A 12,817-nucleotide genomic window follows, 5' to 3' on the forward strand; every position below is an offset into this window, starting at 1 on the left:
GAAGGTCAGGTTTGTCTGAGCTCGCCGCCGCCTGGGCCCTCGCAGCTTGTGCTGGGACAGAGCACGACACGAACTGCAGCTCCGCCGAATCATTTTGGCTTACCTCGCGTGGCCCACAAAAGTGGACAAACATCAAAATAATTAGATTCGACGCCGTGTAATGGCTGTTAACATCTTTCTGTGCAGTGCAAATCTAAAAGCAAATCGAACGATATTTAGTGCATGCGTACGAACCCCTCTGAACACCAAATCCACTCTCCAAGAGAGAATGTGCATGATAAGAAACCTATTCAGGAACACATCAGTAAACAGGTAACGGTTGCCTCTGAGAATCATGTACATACCACGGCATTGATTTCTCACATAATATTTCCATCAATTCTGCACAAACCGACTGGTAAGAGACATAGCCACAATGTTACATGGCATATGCTAATGTTTGATGCCCAACCCAGAGAAGATAATCAGCTCATAACCATGGTAAAGACAATAAGCGCTTTTCAGTGATCTACTACTTTATATAATCTGTAGTCGAACTTTAGGTGAAGTATGAATTTCTGGGCACAAACGCCAGCATGAGCCATTGGCTTTCTGTTGTTCCGGTTGAATCTAACAGCCAATCAGCCTTATTTCCTTTCTGGCGTGTCCTTGATCTTGCCTGAGACACCAAGGTTTTAGATTAATTCAGGGGTTCGTCAAGAGATACGGCATAAGCCACATCTGGTTGATGACCATCACTGTTATTTCCCCCACCATGCTCCACACCAAATCTCTTTCAGAAAGGACCAATTCTTTCTGACGGTTACTGTCGACGTGTTAATATGCAATGACGCTCAGCCTTGATTTGTGTTTTCTACAAAAACAGAGTTGTCCTCCTGAATGTAGCGACAGACTTGGACTGGATGGTCACCCACCCCAGCTGCAAACCTGCTTGGAGAAAGAACTAAAGTCAACAGTAAGTTTTCATGACGTGATCTGGTATTTTTAGAACTGGAAGTAATTGGTTTCTTAAAGGGTGTATCAAACATTCATGTTACGGTTGATAAATGTGGCAAGGCTTCATCTGAACTGTATGGACTTTCTCTTTTCTACTTTTTTTTTTCTTAAGTTAACATACATAAACAGTCAGCGTCTCCCCTACTGTTTTCTTTGACAAAAATATATAGTGAAGTTTTGTTCAAGTAATAAACATTAAGCACATTATCGTTATATATCATTAGTCATCACTCTAGTTTCCGCAAATCGCTCCTATCTAAATATGAACAGAAGCTCTAAGTGCAAGCGCACAAAAATGTCTTACATCGCTAAATGCCCCTGCTTATTTTATTGGCCCAGTTGATTCCGTTATAGCATGTATGCACCGAGCCAATCACTACAATAAAGGCCTTCTAACATTAAAAAAAATCCTAGGCCTACTGCAATCTGGGCAGACTAATATATGAAATGATTACACATTATAACAATGTTAATAACATAGAACAATATAAACCGGACCACCCATGGCTATAGAACTTCTTTAAACTACACATGTACATGGAAGTAAAGCTCAGACAAATTATTTCAGAAGAAGCAACTCAAGCTAAAACTCTAGTGGTTCCATATTAATTAGTCAGGATTCAAATAAAAACTTGTTAACTGAACATACCTCACAGTCACATTTGTTCGCATTTACTTCTGTATCATGAAGACCCTCATATGTACAAAGAAAACTGGAAGCGAGTTTAATAGTGCCACATGTGTCACGGCATTCTTGTCCTTCTTGTAAAATGTTTGCCACGCTGTGGAATTAGATTATATTTGCCTGCTCCTCTCCAATGGTCTCTGTTGGCCAACAGAAAAGTTTTGAATTCCTTATCAAGTATTGGATCGGAAGCAAAACCATTTAACTTCATTTCATCATAATACTCTAAAGCTCGTGGTACACATCCATGTTTAACCAAACCTTGTATCAATGCCATATAGTGTACATAAGCAGGCCTAAGGTCATATCTTCTCATTTGATTCCACACTCTCAGAGCATTGCCAGACTCATTCAATTGTATAAACTTATCAATAAGCATGAGAAATGTATCACTGTTAGGGCCACAGCCATCTTCTTTCATTTTTTTCAGTAGCTGCAATGTTTCGTCAATGCCTTCTTGTTTCAAAAATGCATGGTACGTCAAAATGGTTGGAACAATGCCCTTCATTATCATGTCTTCCATTATCTTTCGCGCTTCATCAAGCTTGTAACTTTCACAAAGAGGAACTATAATGCTGTTGTATGTTTCAACATCTGGTTGGAGACCTTCATCTGCAATTTTACCGAGAATATTTTTTGCATCCTTCATGCAATTCTCTCTTGTCAGAACATAAACAAGTGAATTATAGACACCAATACCAGGAGTCCAACCTCTCTTCTTCATCTCATCATAAAGTCTCAGAGTATCAAAAAGGTTTCCTACTTTTGAGAAACAACAAACCATGAGGGTATAAGATGTACCATCAGGAGTAATGCAGCAATTTGACATTTCTCGCCAAACTCTCTTTACTTCAGCCACATCGGTGAATATATTACACCAACCATCAAGAACTATATTGAAACCTTCTGCCGTGAGCGGAAAAAATTTCTTTCTTGTAAGAAGCAACTCCTCAGCGTCTTCGATGTTTTTACTTTTGCAAAGAGCACGAAGAAGGGAATAAAATACAGTTTGGTCTGCTTCCACTTTAAATCTCTCCATCGCATCAAAGGTCTTGACTGCTTTGTTCACCTCATTGACAGCTGCATACCTGAAAATTTTATAACCAAATCCTTACAATGAAAGAAGCATGACGCAAAAATAGTTAACAAAAGTGATCCGATAATAATGATACATTTTCTCATGGCAAAATGTAGTTATGATGTCAAAAGTGATATGAACCCCATGGCAGTGCTAGTAAATGGATTCAGATACAGGATTACATGTTTCATCCAGCACATCAGTTACACTAAAGGCCCTAAAGGGACCAACTCATAGATTTTATGGAAGCAGCAACAACACCACACATAATAATCAAGATGCTAAGTTTAGCTCTTTGGGTACTTCAAGCAACAATATAATAAGTAAGCTGAACTAAGCATTCACGCACTACATGGCAACATCATCACTGACTATACTATCATCATCACATAGCTAGCATACTAGAACATACTACGAATATTAGTCATACGGCTTCTTATGTTTGACAAAAAAAAATACAAGCAGGAAATAACTTATTTAGCTCTTAAAATAACATATGCACCTATAGCTCAAGCAGTCACATCCCCTTCTATGAGCACAGTAGAAGCAATGCACATTGCATAACAAAATTAGACGAATGTCACACAAGGTATTCACTAGAATGTTGGGCTCACTCCTACTTTTTTCTTGTTTACCTGAAAGGCAAATCTAAGGAACTGAATCAACGCAGAAAAATCACCAGTATCTACTGTGCTCGCCAAAATACAAGTTTATATCTAATATAACAAAATGGTGAAATATTATGAGCATATAGGATCGCACCTCTCCATCAAGATGACCATGGCACGGCGGGTCAGCACCCCACGGCGCAGCATCCGCCGCACGGCCGCCCATGCGAGGTCGAATCGCCCAGCCCTCCCCGCAGCCCATACGGCCAGGTGCCACGCCTCCGCTGGCAGGGACTCGGTCCCCTCAGCCCCGGACGTGGCGCTGCACTCGTCGCCCCAGCGAAGCGCGAGCGCTGCTGCCTCCGGGTCGCGGCGGAGCTCCCAGAGCGCGCGGACGAGGAGGGAAGGAGCGGCCGGCGATGGGCGAAAAGAGGAAGACAGAAGGTAGGCGAGGGCCTCCTTCGGGGAAGACGCGGCGGAGGAGGCTTGGGAGATGTGGCGGACGAAGGAGGCGAGCTCGCCGTCGTCGTTGGGAGCAGGGGGGAGGGGGAGATCGTACTCGAAGTCGCTTTGGTCGGAGAGGGAGTTGGTGGAGAGGCTAAGGTGGCGAGAGGAGAGAAATGAGAAACGGCGGGGGAGGAGAAGGTGGCGGCGGAGGGCGGCGGTGAGCGGCGGCGCCATGCGAGAGGTTTGATGCTCTGAACCCTTTGATCCCGATGCGTCGATGGTGGAGCTGGACAGCATCTGGTCCGTTCTTCTACGGCAGACCTTTTTTTTTCTTCTTGACAAACATCGTTGCTTTTAGTGCCTATTTTTTTTGGGAGGGCAGGGTGCGACCCGGACGTTTGGAACCTGGCAATGCGCGAGGATGAAATCATGTGCATTGAACTGTGCTATGTGATTAGCACTTAATATAGCAGCTAGTTAATACATGTCATTTAACTTTTCTATACCAGTTGAATACCAGAGGAAATACGACAAGTGTTAAGACAAATGTCAGAGCAGTTAATACTAGCAAACAAAAGTTGTCAGAGTAGTACAATGTTAAAAAATGCCTAACAGACTAATTATAACTTTGAATAGTCAAAACCGAGACCAATTAGTGCTATCAAATGTAGCACCAGGGGATTAAGCTTTGACTGCATAACAATTAGCATGACAAGAATTTGATTTTGGAGTTCCTCCCAAGGAAAATTCCAAATCTTTGAGCAAATGAAAAAAAAACATTTCGGATGGATTTACCCCGGCCAATAATTTTTCTCAATCTAAGAAAGTTTCGTTGGATTTTGACAAAAATAATTTGAGGCATTTTGCAAAAAAAAGTATCAGAAAGATGGAAACTACTGATTTTGGATCAGTTAACTTAATGCTCAAGTTCTATTTTCTGGAAAGTAATGCGCAGAGAAAATATCAAACTGAACAAATAAACAGTAGAACTGTTTGCAAAATTGCAAGTTGCATTCACTGTAACTAATTGAATATTTATTTTCTTCTAGGAGTGATGATGAAGATGATGACTACATAATTTTTCGCTCGGATTCGGGAGTACACCACCTAGTAGGGAATTGGATGCAGTAGATTTGACTGTTGCTAATCTACAGATTAATGAATATGTGTTGCTTCCTCACAATGGAATCAATTAACTTTCCAGATTATAAGAACATTACACGCAATTACACGCAAAAACATCATGAGAAAGAAAAGGGAGTGGAGGGGAAGGAGCTGGATTTGTCTGCCTACTATACTTTCAAATGGCATGCCGACACATCGAGAATAAACAGAAAAACAAATGCTAGAGCTGCCAAATGTGCTGCACGCATATTCGAAACTTACTATAACAAGGGCCGAATTAGGCGATTAACGGCGAGATCATGAGGATGGATGAACACCGCCAAGAACGCCACGCTTCGGGACCTGCACGAGCTAGCCGCGATGTGCATCGCCATGAGCCGGTTGAGCACGCCCACGAGCTTGCCTCGATGAACAACGCCGCGTGGTGGGCTGTCGTGGTAGCCATCGGCGACGCGTCGTATGCGTCGACGACGCCCTTAGTGTTGCTTGTCCTTGGACGACCGGAGCTGCTGGTGGTGCAGCCGCGCCTCCGCCCTGGCGCCGTCCTCGACTCCAAGCTGGCCGAGGAGCTCAACCTCGCCAGCTCTCTCGAGGAGGCCCGTGACAACTCCGGCCAGGCCGTGAGTGGGCCGTGAGTGCTCCGGGCGAGTACGGCGACAAGGGTGGGAGCTCCCCGAGATTGCAGTAGACGGCGGGGAGACCACTGGCTAGAGCCGTGCTGGCCGGAGCACTGCGCTCGCCGGCCTGCCGCATCGACCACGGCCTTCAGGAGCTCCCCTCGCGGGAGTTGGAGGCGGAGATCAATCCGTCCGAGAATCGGCCGGGATCGACCCGAGTCCGGGGCCGTCGATGGTCAATCCGGCTGGAATCGGCCGGAATCGATGGGTGCGGGCTGCGTCGGTCAACCCGGGCTCGGGCGGCGCGGGAGCAGCGGGGGCGCTGGAGCTTCGATGCGAGCGACGCGGCCACGACAGGGGTCGGGCGGTGCGGCGCAGCACGGGCGCGGCCAAAATCGAGCTCGAACGGCGAAGTGCGGGCTCGAGCCGCACGGGGCGGCATGGCGCGGACGGAATCAAAATCAGCGAGGAGGAAGAGGTGGAGAAGAAGGGATGCGGTGGTGGTGGAGAACATGGCAGAGGATTAATTGCCAATTAATATGAACGCGTGGGTGGGCTATAGAGCAATACACATCATATACCTGCCAAAAATACGTATATTGTGCCAAACGTGGTGCTCTCTGGTTGGCCCATTTTCATCCTCGCCCGTACCCGGGTTCCGTTCGCTATTTTCGGGGCAGGGTGCCTCTATGTTGTTCAATAATACTGTAATAATTGATATCACAAATATTTATAGCGGACAAGTAGTAGTGCATGCTAGAGATACACAAGCTGCATATATCAATTCTAACGTAAAATCTAAAAGAAACAAGCACTTGACCGCCTTTATAAATTTGTTCTACAGAGGTATTAATCTTGTTGTGACAGTTTATAGGTGTTGTCCTACCTTGACGAAGTGGAGATAAGATCTAAGAGCATCTCCAGTAGACGCGCTAAAAATCAGCGCCCTAAATCTCGCTTCCGCCGCGCTGTAAACGGATGGCGCGCGCTGGTTCGGAGTTTGCCCCGCCGGAAGCTCTATTTTGCAGCGCGCGTTGGCGCGGTAAAAATGCACCTCCACCAGATGCTCCATTTTGTAGCGCGCAACGCGGCGCAAACAATAAACACACACAAGGATGCATCAAACAAGATCAAACAACCATATAAATTCACAAATAAAATGTACCATACAAATACAACAAATTGTTCACAACAAATACAACAAGTACATGAAATTGTTCACACCAAATACAACAAGTTTACAGACCAATATACAACAAAATAACATAGTTTTGAGACAATACAACACATAGTTTTTAAACAAATACAACAAGTATGCAATTATTGCTGTTCATTCCAATTTCACCATTTTTCCATGAGATCTTTTTGAAGCTCATCATGTGTGTCGTTGGAGCGAATGGCATGGTACGAGGCAATAAAACGGGCAATTCTATGTGCGGACCTCCTCACTTGCACGGGAACCCCTATCAACTCGTAGTGGCTATGATCAACATCTTTCCCACGATCATCCTCTATAATCATGTTATGCATGATGACACAAGCGGTCATGATATACCAAAGCCATTTTTGGTCCCAAAATCTAGTCGGTCCTCGCACAATGGCAAATTGGGCTTGCAAAATCCCAAATGCTCTCTCTACATATTTCCTAGCCGCCGCTTCTGCATTCTGGAATTGGGTTTGCTTCTTACCTCGTGGTTGAATAACCGGCTTCACAAATGTTTACCACCTTGGATATATGCCGTCGGCGAGGAAGTAGCCATAGTTGTATGATACGTCTCAAACGTATCTATAATTTCTTATGTTCCCTGCTACTTTTATGATGATACTCACATGTTTTATACACACTTTATGTCATTATTATGCATTTTCCGGCACTAACCTATTGACGAGATGCCGAAGAGCCAGTTGTTGTTTTCTGCTGTTTTGGTTTCAGAAATCCTACAAAGGAAATATTCTCGAAATTGGACGAAATCAACGCCCAGAGTCTTATTTTTCCACGAAGCTTCCAGAAGACCGAAAGGGATACGAAGTGGGGCGACGAGGCGCCGCCACCATAGGGCCGCGCGGCCAGAGGGGGGCGCCGCCCTATGGTGTGGGTCCCTCGTCAGCCCTCCGACTCTGCCCTTCCGCCTACTTATAGCCTTCGTCGCGAAAACCTCTGTACCGAGAGCCACGATACGGAAAACCTTCCAGAGACGCCGCCACCGCCAATCCCATCTCGGGGGATTCAGGAGATCGCCTTCGGCACCCTGCCGGAGAGGGGAATCATCTCCCGGAGGACTCTTCATCACCATGATCGCCTCCGGACTGATGTGTGAGTAGTTCACCCCTGGACTATGGGTCCATAGCGGTAGCTAGATGGTTGTCTTCTCCTCATTGTGCTATCATGTTAGATCTTGTGAGCTGCCTATCATGATCAAGATCATCTATTTGTAATGCTACATGTTGTGTTTGTTGGGATCCGATGAATATGGAATACTATGTCAAGTTGATTATCAATCTATCATATATGTGTTGTTTATGTTCTTGCATGCTCTCCGTTGCTAGTAGAGGCTCTGGCCAAGTTGATACTTGTAACTCCAAGAGGGAGTATTTATGCTCGATAGTGGGTTCATGCCTCCATTGAATGCAGGACAGTGACGAGAAAGTTCTAAGGTTGTGGATGTCTTTGTTGCCACTAGGGATAAAACATCAATGCTTTGTCTAAGGATATTTGTGTTGATTACATTACGCACCATACTTAATGCAATTGTCACGTTGTTTGCAACTTAATGCTGGAAGGGTGCGGATGCTAACCTGAAGGTGGACTTTTTAGGCATAGATGCATGCTTTGGATAGCGGTCTATGTACTTTGTCGTAATGCCACTGATTAAATCTCATAGTAGTCATCGTGATATGTATGTGCATTGTTATGCCCTCTCTATTTGTCAATTTCCCAACTGTAATTTATTCACCCAACATGCTATTTCTTATCGGAGAGACACCACTAGTGAACTGTGGACCCCGGTCCATTCTTTTACATCTGAAATACAATCTATTGCAAACTCTGTTCTTTATTGTTCTTCGCAAACAAACATCATTTTCCACACCATACGTTTAATCCTTTGTTTACAGCAAGCCGGTGAGATTGACAACCTCACTGTTAAGTTGGGGCAAAGTATTGTGATTGTGTTGTGCAGGTTCCACGTTGGCGCCGGAATCCATGGTGTTGCGCCGCACTACACTCCGTCACCAACAACCTTCACGTGTTCCTTGACTCCTACTGGTTCGATAACCTTGGTTTCTTACTGAGGGAAAACTTGCTGTTGTACGCATCACACCTTCCTCTTGGGGTTCCCAACATACGTGTGTCAACTACACGTCAGCACTGTATTTGTGGCCACTGGATCTTCCCGCATTGCAAGTCTTGTCATTAGTGGTGATCGTTGAAGAACATTGATGTCATTGCAAGACCCGGGCATTCCAAAAAAATGCATGCCATATCCAAGTCTCTTGATCGGCGACCGCTTCAAGGACTATGGTGTCATCCGTCTTGTACCCTTTGAATTGTCCATGCCATGCCGCTGGACAATTCTTCCAACTCCAATGCATACAATCAATGGAACCAAGCATACCGGGAAACCCCCGGTCGGTGTTGATCTCCAAAAGCCTTGCCGTGTCTTGAGCATTGAGGGATCTCAAGTATGTGGAGCCAAAGACATTCACAATTGCAATGACAAAACGCTTCACACACAAGATAGAAGTGCTCTCTCCCATGGCCAGATGATCATCAACTAGATCCGCCGGTATACCATATGCCAACATACGCAAGGCGGCGGTCACCTTTTGATATGTGCTATGACCAAGGTCTCCGGCGACATTTCTCATTTGCTCAAAGAAGCGATTGATGTCTACGGGTGCTTCTATTCTTGTAGACAGTGTTGGGCCTCCAAGAGCAGAGGTTTGTAGAACAGCAGCAAGTTTCCCTTAAGTGGATCACCCAAGGTTTATCGAACTCAGGGAGGAAGAGGTCAAAGATATCCCTCTCATGCAACCCTGCAACCACAAAGCAAGAAGTCTTTTGTGTCCCCAACACACCTAATAGGTGCACTAGTTCGGCGAAGAGATAGTGAAATACAGGTGGTATGAATATATATGAGCGATAGTAACGAGCGCCGAGAAAAGTGCTTGCTGGCGTGTGGTTGATGGTGGTAATATTGCGGAAGTACGGATGCGGTAAAACGAGTAAACAAGCAGCGGTAGCGATATTTAGGAACAAGGCCTAGGGATCATACTTTCACTAGTGGACACTCTCAACATTGATCACATAACAGAATAAATAGATAGATGCTAGACTCTACACTCTCTTGTTGGATGATGAACACCACTAAGCGTGTAGGATTACACGAACCCTCAATGCCGGAGTTAACAAGCTCCACAATATTCGATGTTCATGTTTAAATAACCTTAGAGTGCATGGCGGATCAACATAACCAAACCAAGTACTAACATAGCATGCACATCTGTCACCTTCACGCTACGAAAGGAGGCATAGATCACATCAATACCATCATAGCAATAGTTAACTTCATAATCTACAAGAGATCACAATCATAGCCTACGCCAAGTACTACACGATGCACACACTTGTCACCATTACACCGTGCGGGAGGAATAAACTACTTTAATAACATCACTAGAGTAACACACGAGATAAATTGTGATACAAAACACATTGCAATCATAAAGGGATATAAATAAGCACTTCACTATGCCATTCATAACGGTGAATAAGTATTATGTGAAATATAGCCTAAGAGACCCACACGGTGCACACACTCGTCACCTTTACACACGTGGGACAAGGAGTCTCCAGGAGATCACATAAGTAAAACCCACTTGACTAGCATAATGACATCTAGATTACAAGCATCATCATATGAATCTCAATCATGTAAGGCAGCTCATGAGATTATTGTATTGAAGTACATAGGAGAGAGATGAACCACATAGCTACCGGTACAGCCCTTAGCCTCGATGGAGAACTACTCCCTCCTCATGGGAGACAGCGGCGTTGATGAAGATGGCGGTGGTGTCGATGGAGGAGCCTTCCGGGGCACTTCCCCGTCCGGCGGCGTGCCGAACGGAGACTCCTGTTCCCCAGATCTTGGCTTCGCGATGGCGGCGGCTCTGGAAGGTTTCTCGTACCGTGGCTTTTTCGTCTCGAGGTTTTAGGTCGAGGAGGCTTAAATAGGCGAAGAGGCGGAGTCGGAGGGCTGACGGGGCGATGACACAACAGGGGGGCGCGGCCCAGGCCCTGGCCACGCCGCCCTATCATCTGGGCCCACCAGGGCTCCCTCACGGTGGCTCTCGGGTGTTCTGGAAGCTTCGTGGAAAAATAGGATGCTTGGGCATTGATTTCGTCCGATTCCGAGAATATTTCCTTTCTAGGATTTACGGAACCAAAAACAGCGAGAAAACAGCAAGCGGCCCTTCGGCATCTCGTCAATAGGTTAGTTCCGGAAAACGCATAATAATGACATATAATGTGTATAAAACATGTGAGTATCATCAACAAAGTAGCATGGAACATAAGAAATTATAGATACGTTTGAGACGTATCAAGCATCCCCAAGCTTAGTTCCTACTCGCCCTCGAGTAGGTAAACGATAATAAGGATAATTTCTGAAGTGACATGCTATCATAATCTTGATCAATACTATTGTAAAGCATATGAGATGTATGCAGCGATTAAAAGCGATGATGAAGACAATGAGTAAACAAATGAATCATATAGCAAAGACTTTTCATGAATAATACTTTCAAGACAAGCATCAATAAGACTTGCATAAGAGTTAACTCATAAAGCAATAAATTCAAAGTAAAGGCATTGCAGCAACACAAAGGAAGATTAAGTTTGAGCAATTGCTTTCAACTTGTAACATGTATATCTCATGGATAGTTGTCAACATAAAGCAATATAACAAGTGCAATAAGTAAACATGTAAGAATCAATGCACAGTTGACACAAGTGTTTGCTTCTAAGATAGAAAGAAGTAGGTGAACTGACTCAACATAAAAGTAGAAGATAGGCCCTTCGCAGAGGGAAGCATGGATTACTATTTTTGTGCTAGAGCTTTTCATTTTGAAAACAAGAAACAATTTTGTCAACGGTAGTAATAAAGCATATGTGTTATGTATAAGATATCCTATAAGTTGCAAGCCTCATGCATAGTATACCAATAGTGCTCGCACCTTGTCCTAATTAGCTTGGATTAACACGGATTATCATTGCATAGCATATGTTTCAACCAAGTGTCACAAAGGGGTACCTCTATGCCGCTCGTACAAAGGTCTAAGGAGAAAGCTCGCATTGGATTTCTCGCTTTTGATTATTCTCAACTTAGACATCCATACCGGGACAACATAGACAACGGATAATGGACTCCTCTTTAATGCATAAGCATTCAACAACGAGTTAATATTCTCATAAGAGATTGAGGATTAATTGTCCAAACTGAAACTTCCACCATGAATCATGGCTTTAGTTAGCGGCCCAATGTTCTTCTCTAACGAGTATGCATACTCAAACCATTTGATCATGAAAATCGCTCTTACTTCAGACAAGACGAACATGCATAGCAACTCACATGATATTCAACAAAGGTAAAAGTTGATGGCGTCCCCAGAAACATGGTTACCGCTCAACAAGCAACTTATAAGAAATAAGATACATAGCTACATATTCTTCACCAAAATAGTTTTTAAGGCTATTTGTCCCATGAGCTATATATTGCAAAGACAAAGAATACTCAAGTAATTTACTTTGGAATGGCGGAGAAATACCATGTAGTAGGTAGGTATGGTGGACACAAATGGCATAGTATTTGGCTCAAGGATTTGGATGCACGAGAAGAATTCCTCTCAATACAAGGCTAGGCTAGCAAGGTTGTTTGAAGCAAACTCAAGTATAAAAGGTGCAGCAAGACTCACATATGAACATATTGTAAGAATTATAAGACTTTACATCGTCTCCTTGTTGTTCAAACACCTTAACCATAAAATATCTAGACTCCAGAGACCAATCATGCAAACCAAATTTTAACAAGCTCTATGTAGTTATTCATTAATGAGTACAAGGTACATGATGCAAGAGCTTAAACATGATCTATATGAGCACAACAATTGCCAAGTATCACATTATTCAAGACATTATACCAATTACCACATGCGGCATTTTCCATTTTCAACCATATAGCAATGAATAAAATAGTTCGACTTT

The 12,817-nt window shown here is 44.0% G+C and overlaps 1 protein-coding gene across 1 annotated transcript; it reads right to left on the reverse strand.

The window, feature by feature from the left end:
- Positions 1-398: 398 nt before the first annotated feature.
- On the reverse strand, positions 399-4,048 carry LOC124684752 (pentatricopeptide repeat-containing protein At1g80880, mitochondrial-like). Its single transcript, XM_047219010.1, has 4 exons — positions 3,522-4,048; positions 1,646-2,769; positions 1,301-1,372; positions 399-927 (listed from the first exon to the last, which is right to left on the reverse strand). The coding sequence occupies exons 1-2, from the start codon at positions 4,046-4,048 to the stop codon at positions 1,740-1,742; spliced, it is 1,557 nt and encodes a 518-aa protein (XP_047074966.1). The 3' UTR covers positions 399-927; positions 1,301-1,372; positions 1,646-1,739.
- Positions 4,049-12,817: the final 8,769 nt, after the last annotated feature.

This window comes from Lolium rigidum, chromosome 1 (genome assembly GCF_022539505.1).
Source record: "Lolium rigidum isolate FL_2022 chromosome 1, APGP_CSIRO_Lrig_0.1, whole genome shotgun sequence".
In the NCBI taxonomy this organism is placed as follows: Eukaryota; Viridiplantae; Streptophyta; class Magnoliopsida; order Poales; family Poaceae; genus Lolium; species Lolium rigidum.